Here is a 19488-nt window from a genome sequence, read left to right as displayed (position 1 = left end):
CGAAAATCACCACATCTCTCGCACATGACGATCGCCACGCACCCTGGTCTACATGTCTGAAATATGACTTTGAGATTTTACGATGGGGGTTCTTTTAAAATATTGGCGGCGAAACCCTTGGTTCATTGGTTTTTCTTACTCGCCTGCCTCATATTTCGTGCATTGCTCCTGCTGCCTTTTGCAGTCGACATGGACAGCTACTTGGTGCTAGCAGCGACAAACTTGCCATCGACACCTATGAAGACGTCGACATGGGTCCCAACGGGGCCAACACAAAATGTATGTATGCCAAGTTTGAGCGCAAACGACTGTGATAACAATGCTACAGCTGACACAACTAGACCTAGATCTACTAACTACACAACTGTCAGTAATGACACAGTAAATAGCATTTGCAACGAAACAGGAAGGACAAGATATACTGATGATTCTTACAGGATGGGATTTTGTAGTTGGAGGACACTAGCCAGTTTAGGGGAGAGCCCTCAAAATGATTGTTTAAATAAGAGCACTGAGGAGTGTATCGAATGTTTACGAAAACATGTCAGAAAAGAAGAGGAAATACGGGCCATGCATGAGGAATATGCGAGCATTATTCATCGGTTTGATTGCGACAGGAACTATTCTATGTGGAGATGCCAGGAATGTAAGGTAAGTGGAACAAGGAGTTCATATCTTCTGTGGATGTAGACATGGGTCATGGGGAAAGAAGGGGGAAAAAGAATTTCATTCAAAACATTAGCCAGTTATTTTATTGAGAGTGCTTGTGAAGTTAGTGTGTTGCAGACTTTCATACAATCTTTACCTCCCCCTCCCCCCCCCAAAAAAAAAGAAACAACAACAACAACCTAGGCCTAGACACTAGAAACTCTCTGGATGTCTTGTGCATAATTTTCCAAGTCACCTCAAAATGAATGAAACAGTACACACGGATACATCGTGTAAAACTTGTTTTATCCATGTACAATCATTTTAAAGTCATTCATGTTCTTATTCTTGTATTGTGTTGTATTTCAGTACTTGTGTTTAGTGCTGACATCTATTCTATCATGTGGTGTGTGGCATAGAGAAGAGGCTCACTCATTTTACTTCATCCAAATTGTACAGTTGCCATTCCTTCTCAGATTGGTAGAGTTATTTGCAATTTCATGTAAGAATCATTTTGTCTTCAGCATCACAACTGAAACAAAAAGTGTTGGACCAGAATCTACTTCAGTACCTGGAGATCTACAAGCTGTATTCTGTATGGATTGTGTGGCTGAATATATCATGTGCATTTGATGTAAGTGTGTGTCAGAGAGAGTACAATGTAATTGGAGTTGTGTGTCTGCATACATTGTAGCGATGTACACTTTCTCCTACTGTAAAAGTGGATATTTTCGCGCTACTTATTTTTCGCGCTCAACCGGGTAAGAAGAGTTTCTTCTGTTTTTAACTTTGCGGAATCAAGACCTCAACAACTGGAACATATGGCAAGCAAAAATATTCACGTATTTTTGCTTTTATTTTTGCACTAGTTTCTGGTTGTGCGAAATGTGCTAAAATTTCCACTTTTACAGTATTGTATACCCACAAATATGAGTTAGGAAATGAAAAGTCGAGTCAAACCTACATGTAAGCAAGCAAAACAAGATAGAACAACTCATTGGTATGAAAAATGACCCAGATATACTTCAAGCAAGCTCTTTTATAAATGAAGATACTTGTATTTGCAGTAAGATGAATACATTCAGGAATATATGAGAGCTCAGCATATCATGTGCAGATAAAGGAGGCAAGTAAAAATAACAACAAAAAAGTTGGAGAAGGATTGTATAGAAAAATGTTCAACCAAAGATAGAACTGTGTCTGAGTTTGAGATGTGGAAATGTTGCAGAGACATGAAATATGATAGAGTACTAGTAAAAAGAATTGTGTATGTATGTGTATAGTGTGTGTGAGTTTGTGTATGAGGTGTTTGTGTGTATGTATGTCTGTGAACTGACTGACATGGAGAAGAGAAAGAAGAGAAGAATGCACGCAGAAGATTTGCCATGCAGTGATAGAAGCTCTCATACTGGGAGTGGGTTGGGATATCCGTAATTAACTTGTCCAGGCCACAATGCTAATAAAGGGGATTATATAATCAGGGAGTAAACATCTGTTTGAGTAATTTTGGACATCCATTAGGGGGATTGGGCTGGTGATGAACACTTGCTAGATTTTGCAGCAAGTAGAGCTTGAGACACTAGAAGCATTACTTGATTCGTTTCATGGCTACAAGTAGACATGTTGTCAAAGCTTCAGGGAGAGATCTGAAGAAGATATGAACATCTTTATATCTCTTGTCGCAAATATGGGATACAGCATGTGTATAGTAGAGTGTTTGCAATGGTCTGTGGGCAGCCATCTTCTATCAAAGTGTGTAAATTGATGTTAAGTAATTGAATACATGTATTCTCTTTTTCCATTCATCCAGGCATGTTTTACAGTATGTTTTGTTTTTTTCACTGCATTTTGAACGGCATTCAGTCAAACCTCAAGTTATTGTATGTGCAGTATATAGTGCCATTTGTACTATAACTGTGCATGCATGCTACGCAGAGCAGTGAATTATTGCACACATCAAAAAGTGTACTGCAACTCACAATATGAACAGAAATACGGGTAGACACTTTGTAGCTTAGTAAGAGGCATTGAGCATACTCCACATTATGCATTTAAAGGCTGTTTTGTTTGACTCGAAAATAAAATTATGTCCATATAGTAGCTTTGACATGCCGTTTACATGACACTTCAGTGCTGCATGTGTACATCATAAAATATTTCATTCGAACAATGTACTTGCCCATTGCCAACTCAACGGTACACTGTGTCTTCAGGAAAATAGATTTACAAAAACTATTAAGCAAAGTCTTCATACTGTGTTCATAACTTCCAGATTTTGTGCTACAGTATGTATCTTTGGTCTATTTGAGTTTCAATTGACTGTCTCAGAATACTAGAGGTAGAAGTCATGAATTGGCTGCTTTACAAAAAACATTTCATTGTGCGCATTGCAGATTGTCGTTGACATGTTTCCCTGCGCATGGCAGATTGTTGCAAGGCTGTGGGAGTGCGTGTAGGGTTAACAACATTCTGTCATGCACAGGGAGATGCGCTTCAAACAGCATTCTGCCATGTGCACAACAATTTATTGTATTTACAAACTGCCAAGTCTTCCGATCTTACTCTGTTCAATGCAGGATTTGTACCTAGTAGTCTGCAATACCCCTGATGATCACATCCATGACTGTCTTTACTCTAGAATAGTATACTACATATTAATAAACTGATGTAGATTATCATGCATCCAGTCAAAGTGTACTGTAAAAGTGGATAATTTTGCACAACTAATTCTTCATGCTAAGTCGGGTAAGAAGAGTTTCGCGAGTTTTTAATTCCGCAGAATCAAGATATCAACTACTGGAACATATGGCAAGCAACAATATTTGCATGCTTTTATTTGTGCGCTAGTTTCTGGTTGCGTGAGAAATGTGAATATTTCAACGCCCGAAAACTTCCACTTTTACAGTAAACTCCAAAAATATTATAAATCACAACACTGGAATGGAAACGTAAGAGTATACTACAGAATATATTGTACATGTACATGTATTTGAAAACATGGACTAAAAGAGGACAAATAAAGGCAAATCGAAACAAAATAGAATCAAAGACTAGAAGTTAGAAAGTGTCAAAAGCCCAGCCTGTTTAACATGTAGTAGGACATCAATACATATTTACATTGCGTATCATACATGCCTGTCTCCATTCACTCTGTAACTACGTAATGGTATGATTATGTAGTTCTGATTGACAGTCCATCAGAGTGTATGTGTAAAATGCATGTCAATGTGTGTCCTGTTGTATAGCCAACAGGAAGCGACGTCGGCAGAATTGCCTCATGCCCCATACCAAGGAATTCTAAGCCCTTGTCTAGAGATGGAAGTAAGAGGGAGGAGGAGGGTTGATGGCTTTCCCAGCCCGGTGGTGCAGCAGGGGGAAGTGAGCTTTCAAGATATAATGACTCACAGTACTTTGAAGGTCTTTGGTACAGGACATCCAGAAAGGAATAAGGATACTTACAATTGTAGGAGGTGTTAAGCCATGTTAGAAATCTATTTCCTATCTAACTCACACTGTCTTTTTACAATGCATTTAAAGTATTCATTATTATTATTATCATCGTTATTATTATTATTAGTAGTAGTAGTAGTAGTAGTAGTAGTAGTAGTATTGTTGTTGTTGTTGTTACTATTACTATTAGTAGTAGTAGTAGTAGTAGTAGTAGTAGTAGTAGTGTTGTTGTTGTTGTTGTTGTTGTTGTTACTATTACTATTATTATTATCATCATTATTTATTCGACCAGGTCAAGATAGGATACATATCATAAACATCACAAACATGAAACAAAAACCAAAATGAACATTACAAAGGGATGCACTGTACTGTACATGTTATACAAAATGAAAATGAAATAAATGGAGACAACATGAGGGACAGGGCACACAAAAGTAAAAACATTTACTATTGCCCGTAGGCTTGTGAGCCCACACATGTTGCCCCTAAGAGTCATACAGAATCAGCAATAATTTTGTTTTATTCATGAGAACATGAGTGTTCATTTGATATTTTTGACCATGTGGAGAAGCAACTTTGAAATGAAAAAGCATGATCAATCAATTATATGAGGAATACAGTATGTAAATTCCATAAGTATCCTTTTGACACATCTGTGACTATTGTGGAAGACTTTTTGTTAAGTGTTTACAAGTTCAGTTGGATTTTTAATGTGATTTGTGTTTTTGTTTGTTTGTGCTTTTTATTGGGGGGGGGGGTCAAACCTAACCATTACATACTTGATATAGAGTGTCTTTCCATTTGCTAAAAGCAGTGAGAAAGTCTCACAAGATCAACAAAATATAGTATTCTTTCTCAAGATTGAAAATGTACCAACTCTTTCTTTTTTCAAAGGAATTCTTGTTGCATGTCACATTGAAAAGTATGGGCAGGCAAAGCTTTTTCTTTTAATGTAGGAATCTAGTCACATTATCGTATGTCCATACTTCCTAGTTATTGCTTTGAGAAGCCAACTGTTCTGATGAAACTTGTTTTTATGGGACAGTGATACAGCTGTGGATGAATACAAGAAAAAGAATTGTACTGTTCATCATGGTAAGTCAGCTTGTATCAATTGTTCTTGCGCTGATCATATTTGAATATGGAGATAAGTACAAGATCTCAGGGTTTGTTATTTGAAATCTCACCACCTTATTGTTGACGAGACTTTCAAAAATGAAAAGGTTACAATTTATTGTAGATTTGTGCAATAGATGATGAACCATTGATTCATGATGAATATCAGTTTTTATAATCAGTATGAATATAGGCCATTTTATTGTTAAGGATGCTGATATGGTAAATGTTTAGGTGAAATAAAGTGTTTCATTGTATCTTCCACACAGCACTGGGAATTGATGCATTCTTTATATGCTTGGCAAGACTGCTAAAAAAGGCACACTATGAACATCTTAAAACCTGTAATAAAATGATAGTGTTGACAGTAGTGTAAAAGTGTTACATCCTTCTACATGTATAGCTGTACGACTCCTTTGTAGATATGCGTGGAAAGATTTCAATGCATGTCTGTAAATGTTTCTGTGAGCAAATGTTTGCTTGTTGGTATGTGGAATTTCAACCTGAAATTTCTGTACATCCTTACAAAATAAAAGATGCAAGAAGTTTGAAAACCATTTCAAATATGTATGATGAAGAAAATAGCATATCATTTGAATAACGCATTGGTCTAGGCATGTAATTGCCAGTGCATGAGATGAAGTCCTTTAAATTGTTAACTGATGACCTGTAAATGGCTTTGACCTTCTCTCGTTCTGTGTGTATGTTTGTGTGTATGTATATATGTGTGTTTGTATGTGTGAGTGCGCTGTGGTTTGTGTTATAGACATCATTTACATCGTTTCCCACATTCCTATAGCAGTAGGGTGCCGAATTCTGCACAAGGCACTTCACCGTGCTAAAAATACATACAAATACACTGTAAAGTATTCCAATATTGCATACTGAGGTATTATGCAGGAGCAAATAGCCAATAGCATCCACTTTTCTTGACTTTTATTCTCGATGTTTAGTTTGTTTCAGCTGCAGCAGAAGAGTAAGAATTTCAACTACACTGGCTAAATGTCCAGATTTATCATTATTTGTGGCAGTAGTGTATTACATATATTGTTGAACAATACATGTGTATCCTACAAACAAAGAATAGAAAAGTTATTCTCATGAAAAAAAAAAAACCAAACAAACAAAAACAGACTTTATCAATTTCAACATTTGGCTGAAAAATCAAATAAAGAAATACAGTGATATGCTTAGTTTGTTTCAGCTGCAGCAGAAGAGTAAGAATTTCAACTACACTGGCTAAATGTCCAGATTTATCATTATTTGTGGCAGTAGTGTATTACATATATTGTTGAACAATACATGTGTATCCTACAAACAAAGAATAGAAAAGTTATTCTCATGAAAAAAAAAAACAAACAAACAAAAACAGACTATAAATTTCAACATTTGGCTGAAAAATCAAATAAAGAAATACAGTGATATGCTGACAAATCTTAGAAAAGACAATATTTTGAAGTATAAACTTTGTGCAGAAAAATGTGATGCAACTCAAGAAGTGAAATTACTGTAGTAGATTGATACTGAACACAAAACATGCAGCAATGTAAAATTGATATGTTGATGGCAACAAAATGGTGAAAAAAATGCCCTTGTAACATGGCACAAACTCATTTACTGGCTATGCCAAGGGCAGTCAGTCCAGTGACTGTTGGTCAAGAAAAATGTAAGGTCACTTCCTGTCAAATGTAATTAGCTCTTGTCCAGTGGTCAGTTTCCGTGAAACAGATTGCATGGTAAAGTGTTTTCATGGAAGCTTCTGTCTGGGATGCATTATTTCTTAGGTTGGGTACATTACTAGAATACTAGCTACAGACCTTGTGTACTTGCCCTATCATTTACTTCATGACCATCATGTAAACAGTACAAAGTGTCCATTAAAAATCAAATATATTGGTAAATGTGACTGGAGAGTTCCTTGGAACTTTCTGTTTTAAACAAAAATGCAATATACAAGTGTATACGTAGTACTAAATGCAGTGTAGTATTTAGCTGTGAGTGAAGTAATTTGGAGCAATCAGTTCCATTAGGTTTACATTTTGCATTAGATACACAGTATATTATAGATATTGATATTACTTGCAATGCAGGTGAAATATTACTTAACGTGAAATGTTTAGAAACAGTGGGATACCCATACCTGTAAGAACCTAAATGCCAAGCATTTAAGAATTTGTATGCTTGGAGAAACTGCCAAGGTTTGTCCTGATAATGAGTGTACAAGTTACCATGTTTTCGTGATATTTTAGAAAAGCAAAATTCAAGGGAACGCCAGTCGAGCATTTGCATGATACATTACCATCACAGATAATAGTGTATGGGACTAGGACGTTTGTATTTACTTCTAAGGGTGTGTTTATGCTCAATTTGCGAAGGCAGAATCAGCGTTTTGAAACGCTGATTCAAAACGCCGTTCACAGGAGCACTGTTTATGCTCACTTTCTTCGAGTCTTGGAAAGAGTGTTTGCGATTGCTTCGCTGACCTCAGCAGAGGCAGGTCAAATTGGGGCGCATGCTGCAATCGGTGGCCTGGCCTCTGAGAGCAGCTGGGAAAGACATGCGTATGCACAGTACATGGGAATACTGCACAGGCAAGGGTAGCTGGCTGGCCGGGCGCACGCTTTTTCATGTGAACCGGAAAGGCGTTTCGATGACGTCACTCTAAATGCGTTTAGAAACGCTGTTGCGTTTATGCTTCCCCGTCAAACGTGATTAGTCAGAAACGTCGATCGTAAACGCACCTTTTTGTGCGTTTTGGATCAGCGTTTTGAATCAGCGTTTCTATCGAAGTGAGCATGAACGCAACAGCGTTTTGCACTAATCACGTTTCAAAACGCTGACTCTGGCCCAAAAAGGGGAAGCATAAACACGGCCTAAGAATATCTAATATTAGAAATTTGATTGTGTGAATTCTTGTCTCAACATAGTTTTCATGTCTATGCCATACTTGCACACAACTAATGTTTACTTATATATTTTGGTGATAAAATGGGAACAAAGTTGTTTTTCTTTATTCTCTTTCTAATACACATTAACATGTTCCGGGGGTTGTAAAGGTTAAAATGCCTTTAAAAACGCATGTCATTTGGGTACATGTATATAAAATATCAAATTATATCTAATGGATAATAGCACACACTCTCTCTCTCTCTCTCTCTCCCTCTGCTTTTTTCACATCAACATGGAAATAGGTGATACTATTACTGTAAATGAAGGCCTAAATTTACAAATCCTAATGAAACCTCATGCACTCTTTAGTTGTTGAAACACAGTGAAAAGACCACAGGTCTAAAATAGTAAGCTCCCTGATTCAAGTCAGTGAGCAGCTGCAGTACATTGTAGTTCCTTGTGGCAGGGCAAAATTTGTCTTCATTACTACACTGTATGTCCTTAAGAGAGGGACGCAAGACCATCAGTTTCTACTCTTCCTCAGACGCCATAAACAAGATATACCCAAACTAAGCTCAAAGTAAGGTTAACTCATTTTTCTTAATTTCTTTTTATCTTGTGTAGTCATAGCACTAGTGGGGTGTGATCAAGTTTCATTGGAATTTGCTCGATATGTACTGGTAGGTATCATATCCAGCATACAATGTATATCTCGTCATGCTAATCTTAATACAAGTACAATATGATCATAGTGGTGATGACTATATTTAGACACATATAATGGTAATAACTGATAACTATGATGATATTTGGGTGTACATGATTAGAAATCATCAACAATCACAGTAATATAGCAGTAATTCAAGTGGCTAAATCATGTCTGTCTATACAAAAATAAATAGTTCATAGCAGTTGTATAGTAAACAGAACATGATCTCAAGTAGATGGTATTTGAATATCATTATTAACCTTTCTAGTGATATATATCAAATACTTCCAGAATTTTTATTGATTTTGACCAGAGGGAAACAAGAATTAGTCAAAAAAAGGTGTACAAACATCAGCTATATGATATCATATGACTTTTAGAAAACATTGTATCTGTTCATTAGAGTTTTGTGCATTATGTCTGCTGTGTGATTTTGTGTTGTGAGACTGTGACATTTGCTCGCTTTCCACGTGTATCAACAATGAAAGGTAAATTTTGCATTATGCAGCACAACTATTGCTTCATACCATAATGTGTAGAACAATGTTTACACTTTGTATACATAGCATTTTTTTTTTTTCTGATTTGGTATTCTGTACAGTGTTCCAATTGCTAACAAGGGGGCAGTGAAATAATGCACATAAAAACTTACCATCAGTGAATGTTGATGAAAAAGCTCCTTTAAACACATTTTAGCCAAAGTAAGTTACATAGTTAGCAGAGCAACAACTTGAATACTCACTTCTAATTGATTCTTTGCAGGTACTAGTAGTTGCTTAATTTTACACTAAATTGCAATGGTTACTATTAGAAGCTGTTGAATATGTAGCCTAGGCGTGGTAATGGCGTCCGTCAGTAAGCAATTATTTTGGCTCATCACTCAGAAAGGCCCCTTTGGAGGTGGTATATGAAGTAAACCTGAAACATAATTACCTTGTAATTTTGGCAAGATTGTACAGTTGAATGAATATGTGACAACTATTTCTAAACACAAATCACATTATACGCAGAAAAAGGTGATGAAACTCCCAAGTCTGAGATTCTGTACCCGTGTGGCCATGAGACTGTGACATTGCACTGTATCTTTTCAGCCACTTAATTGTGTGGGAAGTTGGTCTCATTTTACAAGGTGATTCAGCAAGTGCAGTACTTGAAGCAAGGAAATCATTTTGTAACACACAGTTAGTACCATCTGATGCACCATTCCATGTGGAGAATAATATTTCTGGAATCACACCACAATTTGCTATATTTTTTTGATGTGACTGCTTCACAAAATTTCATGTGTGTTTCATAGGACTGTACAGAACCATGTTAAAAGTATTTTCCCATTGATCAAAACTGCCAAACAAATTTGAAAGTAAAATTATTCCCTACCATGACCTTTGAAAATATCTATTTTGATGCTACAGCTTCTGGACCAATACTGGAGACCCTCCATAAAAGAGCATTCCTGAAAATGATAAACTTATGATATGATATTGATCACTGGAAGATTGTGATGTTTGACCACACCAGGGCCCCATATCATAAAAAAGTTGCTAAGATTGCAACTCTTGCAACAATGACAAGTGTCATGGTAACATGACAAGAATCCTGGTTCCTGATTGGCTGTTGCTTTGTAAAGTTTCTATTCTAGCATGAGTTGCTATCCTCAAGAATTTTATGAAATGGGACCCAGGGCCCTTTTGGATATGATGCTTTTAGACACAGCAATAATAAAGTAATTTTATCAGTTGGTGCAGATACCATTGCATCTGAAAGTAAAAAGCCATGATCAGCTTTTTCAGCTGTTCTTGTGATACACGGAGCTGTTACATCATGCAATTATTATATTCATTCACCGTGATTAACTCGTACCTGTGCTGTGATCATAAACTGCTATGAATGTTCGCAAACTAATTGTCAATGAGTACAAAATTACTAATCCTATCATGTCATCATGGTCTTGTTGGATGAAGGCACATCATTACACCAGAGTGGGTTAACTAATCTTCAGCTAGGTCAAGTTTGGATGGATCACTGAATGCTGATGAAAGAAAAAGTTTGACAAGTTAGACTAAGTACCTGGCCACATAAAAGCAAAGTGCAGACCTGTGTCTGATAGAGGTCTAGGCCCTGTTTCATAAAGCTGTTTGTAAACTTATGCATGACTTTGTGAATGACTGGAATATGAAGTGCCAATATATGTCCCCATTTTTTTCTCATTATATTTTAACAAAGTACGACTGTATGTCAATATTTCATATACCTCGGGGCAAGAATACACTTTCAACTAAAAATGTGTGTTGGCATGTAAGAATAATCATTACCATCTGCAATTTTCAACTTTAGCTATTGAAATTAACAGTGATTAGGAAACCCACTTGGCTTGCCATATTTGAGTCATTCATAAAGCAGGGAATAATTTTCCTGGTATCGCATAGCAATTTGCTATGCATTTTGGTATGACTGCTATACAAAATGTAATTTGCATAGCAGTTTCATTACATTACTATTTTGGTGAAAATGTATGTCCATCGACAAAAATTGCTATTCAATTTCGAGAAGGAAAATTATTCCCTCTAAAGTCATGCATAACTGTATGAACAGCTTTATGAAACAGGGCCCTGAAGTATTCTACCAATTTTACTGCAAAACAGTCCATTCAAACAAACACTACTCCAGGCCTGTCAATGGTACCCCTAAAATATGGGATTTGCTGAGGATTTTGCGAGTCATATTTCATGTATTTGGTAAATTTTGTTTAAAACAGTCATATTTTCCAAAATTTCCTAACATTTTTCTTAGGGTTCCATACACAAAGCTAAAGAATGAAGATATAAGATTGATATGGGACAACAGTTTAGTGCAAATATTATTGTTACTTACAACATAAATTCATGTCTATACAGTTTAGAATTGGCAAACCGCTTGTGTAAATCAAGGTTTCTTGACTTGAATAGTCTTAGCCACAGACATGTTATTTGGTATTTCATTGTATCATGGTGACAAACAAGGAAGAAACTTAGCCACGCCTTCTTTTTGTGGTTTCCAAAGTCAGCACCTGGGTTATATAGTTTCCCAGGCATTTCCTGTATGAAACATGATTTAGTGGCTGTGTCTAGTGTGCACGCACGCCATAGCTCTTCTTTCTTGAGACACTGTAGTGTGCGACGAACACACTTGGTCGACAGAGAGTAGCCTGCTCGTAATACTGTCAGCCACGGTTCTCAAATCAAGCATTGAAAATTAATTTCCAATTCAAGTAGAACGCCAAGAGGAGGCTCCAAGAAAACAGTGGAACATTGACGGAGGAATAAAGCAACAGGGGGAATATGAGAGGGGGGAACAGTTATAAGATTGAAGTGAATGAAATCAAGATGAGAGAGAGAGATACAAAGAGAGAGAGAGAGAGAGAGAGAGAGATAGAAAGGGAAAGGGAGGGGAGATATAGAGAAAGATATCTTTGATGTGGGTCGACAGTAGCACAGGTTGATGACATGAAGATGAAATGATGATACTTTTAGAGAAAGAGAAACTAGTGAAGAAGGCATGCAAAGCAACCAGAAAGACAAGGAGGGCACAGTTGAATTTAATATGAGATAATGAAATATGAGGAATTAGAGAGGGAGAGATATAAGGGGTAATATTGTGATACATCGACACATAGTACTGTGATAGATAGAGAAAAACAAAGAACAAGAACACATAGGGTAATATTCATCAGTTGCACAGGGTAGATGGTGTACAGACTGTGGATGCTGCAAGTGGCTTGACCAAATACTCGTGAAGAAAGAAAGTGACAGAAAAAGTGAGAGTGAAAACAGCTGAAATTGAAATTAGTGAGGAAGAGAGAGAAAGAGAGGGAAGGAGAGGCAGAGAAAGAAGTAATGAAGGTAGATAGTGATCAGAGTGATCGATGATGAGAAATATGTGTTGGAACTGATGAATGTGACCATTACAGCTCACGGATGAACTGATGTCGCCATGTAACTTGGCTCACAATGATGGTTGAAGGGCGCACATTTCTTATTAAAATTACTTGAGCCAGCTGCACTTAGATTTCATGTCTTCTTTATCACACACGGTGGGGAAACAAATTGCATCTTTAGGAGCATGCATTCAACAATTCTAGTCTTAATCTGGTGTTAAACCAAGAAGACTCGTGATGTCTGCTTTGCCTTAAAGCTCTAAGATCAGTCCCAAGTTCAGTTCAATTGAATGTTTGGACAATGTTGGGATCAGTAAGTCCTCAGAAGTTAGGAACTGTTTAACCAAACCATTTTAAAACAATATTATGCAACCACTTTGCAACATTCTAGAATACATCTTGAATACACGTATAATCATCCCAACTAGATCTGATTTGACCTTTGATTATTGTACGAGAGAAGAAAATTGTAGAGAGAAATAAGAATGCGATAAGCTAACTATAATTTCAGTTCTTGGAGCAAAGAAATAAGTTCAAATCAAGATCAGGAATACACTTTGATCAAACAACAAGTAATGGGTGTACTGTACAACAAGGACTAGTAATCTTTACCAGCACCCAGATACCAAGAGAGAGTGAAAGGGGTAGATATGTCATTCTAGTGCTTCTTGAACCAGCACATGTGTATCTTTCAGACTTGTTGGACTGTAAGATATATGTAGTAGAGACAATTGCAGGTTGAGATGGAATATGGGAGATTGGTATTGTACTTCAGTGAATGATTGAAATGCTTGTCAAGCTGTCTTGAGAGTTTGAACATGGCATTAAGGGGATCGTATAGTTTTGGTTGAGACTTAACTTCAGGTTTTTATCATTTTTTGGTGAGATAGTAAGAAACCTCTTATAAGATATGAAAGAGCATGTAATTCCATGAGGATCTCAATGTTTATTTGATGAAAATTGATTTTGAAATGACTGAGATATCCAAAACAGAGCGATCCTAAGAAAGTGTTGGATCCATATTTTACTACGTTCTTTTTGTTTTACTTTGTTTTTGGATGTTTCAGATGTCCAAACCCAATTTCCATGAAATGAACTTTGAATTCCTCTTATTTCATAAGTGTTTTCTTGGTATAGATCTCCCAAAAAAGTTAAAGCCCAATTTTCATCTCTACCAATACTGTACCATCCCTTTAAAAGCTTTGTCCTAAGTAGATGTGAAAAAAGTTGATTATTAAGTCCTTTGAAAAAAATACAATGTGTGTTACCTACAGGACCTGTCATTGCACAACCATACACTTTGATTGGAACACAAAACCATCAGAACTGAGTACTACGCTTATATTGAAGGTGGATGAGATTTTCTGACTTACTATGGACTTTTTCATTTGCACACATACATGGATTATCTGATAGGATAATGGTCCTTGTGCCTGTGTATCCCATGTACTATTTTAAAATTCAGACACATGTACACTTCAGTGTACTGCAATGTACCCTGGAACTTCAAATGACATTTCTGACTTATTACAGAATCTACAAAAAACTTTATATCTGAATGGTACCACAGGAATATCGGGGTATTTCAAAAGTTACCAACAATGACTCATATTTCACATTCCTCAGGAGTGTTACAGTACAAAATGCTCTGGGAGTCCTTTGTTTGTTACACTCTATGAGAATGGTATTGCAGGTTTATATAGTCTTATCACCAAAGACAGGAATTGACTGTGCTATAGAAGCACTGAGATGATTGAATGCAGTATTGCAGAATTCTAAGTTTGAATAATTTTCATGGTATCCTCACTGTACGAATAATATAAAACATGTCTTTTACAGGTTCATGAAGGAAGAGTAGATTTTGATGTTGCATTCCATGTAAATCTTCAAATGTTCAGTGAATGATTACTCTAACACCTATTATCTTTTTCTGAACAGCCACCTGAGCCACCCCTAAGAATTAAAGGGAACTTATTCTTTTTTTCCAAATATGTAGAAAATCGGTGAGGCTGCAATGAAAACTTGAGTTTTTAAATGGATTATAAAAACTGAGCAGATGACATTTTGTCTATTTCATGTATTTTTCAACTTTAACATGGTTGGTTTGTTTTTGTTTTTGTTGTTGTTTTTTGTTTGGCATCCCCCCCCCCCAAGAAAAAGAAAAAGAACAAGGAAGTATTGTCTATTAAATAACCCTTCTACCCTCAAGCTCCTTGTAATTACTAGAAAATACTTTTGTGAGGCTAATTACACTTCATACAAGTTTTCATTGTTTGTTTTGCATATTAAGTGATGGAATTATTAAACACACTCCACATGGCATATTCTTTGTATCTATATTTGAATCATATGTAAGGAAATAAATAGTACACAACATGTGAAGCACAAAAGTACAAGATATTCCAAGCAGGAAATTTCACTGTTCTTGGGGTAGAGAGAAGCCTAAATTTAACAATTGTCATAAGTTTAATTAGTATTGTTAGCATATACGTGTATCTGCTAACACCCAACATGACTCAGAACTTGAATGCATATTATCTCTGCAGTAAGAGAGCTACTTCCTTATCCAAATATGATTGTATTTTGTGCATGTATATTGAAATACATAGCAAAATGTTTCATTTGAAATTAGGGCAGTGATTTGGCACAGTTGGTAGCACGTCTGCCTCCAAATCCAAAGGACCCAGGTTCAATTCCCAAGTCTAACTGAGCAATATAGTATGTAATCATAACTTTCCCTCTAGCAAGAGGCAAAACACTCTGTCCCTCGGATAGGACATAAAATGGAGGTCCCATGTATGAGAGAGTCACAACTCATGCACGTAAAAGATCCCACTTCATTCATTCATCGCAAAGAGCAGGGTGCATAAACATGGTGCAGTGGTCCCACCTCACATCCACCTGGACCCTAAGGAAGACCAGCTACATAGTGTAGTGCTGCTGAATTTGGGCTATCCAGCCATATGCTCAGATAAAAAGTAAAACAATTAAGTCATTTCATTTTGTTTCATTTCACTTCATTTCATTCCATTCCATTCAAATTCCATTTCATTTGTTTTTATTGTCAGTCACACATTAAGTAACTATACAGCAGCTTCCACTTGCCACCCTGTTGGTGTACTTTCAGAGCAAATGCAGGTAGAGGTAGAATGCAGCAAAAACCTGCTGCTGGTTGTGTAAGACACGTCCACGTCAGGCGACCAAGTGTGCGCAGGTGACTTCCAACCACCTCTGATAAATTGCGTAGTCCCATCATCAAGGGGAAGGCGGCAGCGCATGGCGGCAACGATATCACAAGATCGGTGCTGCCTTGGTGTCTGATCTGGGTCCCGTTTCATTAAACTTGTTATCAGTAACAACTGCCACTTTTCTGTGACACATTTGCTCTCAGCCAATCAGATGCAAGGATTTCAGTAGCTTATTACAACTATCGCAACTTGTCATTGATAACAAGTTTTTTGAAACGGGGCCCATGCAGGTCACTTCAAATTTGTCCTTTATAAAGAGTATCAGGGCATACGAGATGGGTCTACATGTGCATTGCTTGGTGACAAAATGTTATCATGGCAAACCTGGGCCCTGTTTTATGAAGAGTTATAATTGATTATATAGTTGATTTTTATCATAAGGCTATGGCAGCCTGTGTGGTTAAGAAATTTATAATTGATTTTATCTTTTGATAAAATGGGGGCCAGAAGAGAAAGGAGCCATTTATATTTTGATGGCTTTGGAACGAGGACACATGATCATGACTTAGATTATATTCTACTCTAGTGACACTCATTTTTCACTCGGTTTTACTTTTTCCTCCTGACCGTTTCAGCCAACATAGTTCAAAGGGATTGTATAGTTTTGGTTGAGACCAACTCCAGGCTTCTAATATTTTTCAGTGATATAATGACAAACCTCTCCTCAAATATGAAAGAGCATGTAATTCCAAGAGGGATTCAACATTTGTTTGATGAAAATCAGTTTTAAAATGGCTGAGATATCCAAAACAGAGCAACTATAAAGGTGGGACCCACCTGTTATTAGATTCGCTTTGTTTTACTTTATTTTTTGATGTCTCAGCTATTCCAAAACTGATTTACATAGCAAATAAACTTTGAATTCCTCTTAGAATGGTATGCTCTGTATTATTTCATAAGTGGTTTCTTGGTATCTCGCAAAAAGTTTAAGGCCTGAACCTCATCTGCACCAATACTGTACCATCTCTTTAATGTCTGATACTTGCAGGCTTGCAACCAGAGCAAAATCTTCTGACTGTAATTTAGTGGTTAGAATCAGATATTTGCTAGTCCTCAATTGGGACAATATCATTGCTAGTGCTCTTCTCAAAGCATGTATCAAGCTTCAGTTTAATTCTTTCCGTGGCCATGGGCTTGTTTATTATTTTGATGCTGGATGATTTATAGTAAAAAGCTAACAGTTCCAATAATCGTGACTCTCTTCACTTCTGAGGTAGAAGAAAAAAAAATAGTGACTCTCATTTATAAATACTTGTGAAATTGTTAATTACATAGTAAACATGTAGCCACACCCACTGCAACATCAAAGAAGGAATTTGATACAGATTGGGAAAAATTGTGTGATAACCAGACACAGGAGTCCAAGAATTGTCATTCATTGTTTGTTCTCATGGTATTTGATAGGAATCCTTTGAGTTTTTCCCCCTTAGCATCAAACAAATTGAATTTACTTATAATACATAGATGGTGAGCCTGACTAGATATAAGTGAATGTCTGCTGGGGTAGAAGAAAACATGTGGGTTAAAAGAATCAAGAATACATTGTAGATTGATAGATATTTGGTAAAATAGCTTTTGTCAACAAAACATTTTGGAGTGCCTTCAAAATACTTAACATATGTGTTCAAATACACCTCTCTCTCGTCTCATTGTCCAAAAGTGAGTGGTACATGTGTAAGTTAGATAGTGCACTTTATTTCAGATTGCAGTGTTAATAATTAACCTTCCTCTAAAGCATAAACCATTGCAAAATAATTCAGCAGTTAATTCAATAGACTCTGGAAACGTAAACCAGAGCAAAACAACTTAACAGTTTATTCAGTAGACTCTGAAAACATAAACCAGAGCAAAGTAATTCAACAGTTTATTCAATGAAGGTCAGCTATTTTTGTAGAGCATGTTCTAAAACTTTTCAAGAAATTAAGTCTATATTTAGGTGATCCGAGTATCCTCTCGGATCACCTTCTGTATCTGTACTGATTCTTTGTTTTTCTTCTTCTTTTTCTTTTTTCTCCTCAAAAGTTGTGCAGAGGTTAGCTCAGAAAGTCCTCTTCCTATCAATGTCAAAATTATACCATGTATGTATCATGTCCCAAAGACGACAGCGCAAGTAAAATCATTGTGATCAGTCGACCGTGACGTCACTATGACGTCATTATATGAAAACACATTCTCATTCATATCTCATTAATGGAATGGAATTATTCAATGAAATTTACGTCACATATATTTTAAGTCAAGCGCATTCTACTCATATTCTCAAAATTCTTATTTATTGTTAAAGCGTGCGCGTACGCGCGCGTTGAAATATTTGTATGCTCCAATCGAGCTCAAAATTTTTTTGCATACGTTTCAGACAATTTGGAGCATTTTTTGTAAAATTGAAAAAATTGGACGGACGCGTACGTGCGCGCACATATACGCACGCACAGCTCTTATGCAATAGAAATTTCCCATTTTTTCAGACTTATCGGATCCCTGAAATGTCAAGGAATATTTCTACCAAGTTTCAAGTCAATCCGACTCAATATGACGTCATACGGGCCCGTCAAAGTTGAAATTCCGCGCGCGCGTCAATGGCGATATACAGTGCAACTATGCCAAAAAACCGCCAATTTTAAATCCGATTTTACTCGTCAGAATGGACGGTGACCCCCCATTTTCGTTACATATTCTAAAAGCTGATGAGTTGTAAATATCATTTCATGGGTTTGCGATGCTGGAAAAGTGATTAAAAGATATCAAATCTCTTAATAAAATAAAAGAAGTAAATTTTCAAAATGACGTCATCAAATTTCAAGTTCACTCGAGCGTATCTCACTTATCCTTTGCCAATTTGTACCCAAATTTTAGTATGTTGTAGCTTACGAAATTCTCTTTCATTAATATGATAACAACATTTTGATTAGATGACGGCATCACCTCGTAAACATGGATTGAAAGTAATCTTGTCAAATTTGACCAGTTTACGTGTTATCTCTATGGGAGTGCAGTTTTTCTGGAAATGAAAATTGACATTACTATCTTTTTCGAGCACTAGCTCACTTATGCTTTGGTGAATTTCTCCCAGATTTTAGTATGTTGTAGCTGAGACTTTGGGCTATCTTAAGTGTGCCCTCCATTTTTTCAAACGACGTCGGTATCACGTCGAAAAACTTGGTTGAAAATGACACGAGGCTTCGATGCAGCGTCATTTTGCTTAATACACAGGGCCTATGGAGAATGAAATAGGTCATTGCGTAGCGCATCCGACTCGTAATCCTAAGGTCCCTGGTTCGAGGCTCACCCCTGCCAATATTTTTTTTTCATTTTTTTAAACACTTTTTTTCTTCTTTTTCTTTAGTTAATCTTAATCTCCCTTTCCTTACTTTACCTTTTTCTGATTTTTTATGCTTCTCCTTCAAATTTCTATAAAATAACATAATTTTTTCTTTATTTTTCTTTCTTTCTACTACTTTCTGTGCAATAGATGAACAACAACAATGGCTATCAGTCCCATATTTTGCACATGT

General features: G+C 36.5%; 1 protein-coding gene across 1 annotated transcript in view; it reads left to right on the top strand.

The window, feature by feature from the left end:
• Positions 1-227: 227 nt before the first annotated feature.
• The window catches only part of LOC140244567 (uncharacterized), a 73433-nt gene continuing 54172 nt past the window's right edge, over positions 228-19488 (top strand). The window contains exon 1 of the mRNA XM_072324193.1: positions 228-651. Within this exon, the coding sequence (XP_072180294.1) occupies positions 542-651 (110 nt within the window). The 5' untranslated portion in view covers positions 228-541. The remainder of the gene's footprint in view (positions 652-19488) is intronic.

The sequence above is a fragment of the Diadema setosum genome, chromosome 21 (assembly GCF_964275005.1).
Source record: "Diadema setosum chromosome 21, eeDiaSeto1, whole genome shotgun sequence".
In the NCBI taxonomy this organism is placed as follows: Eukaryota; Metazoa; Echinodermata; class Echinoidea; order Diadematoida; family Diadematidae; genus Diadema; species Diadema setosum.
This window is presented reverse-complemented; position numbering and strand designations above follow the sequence as displayed.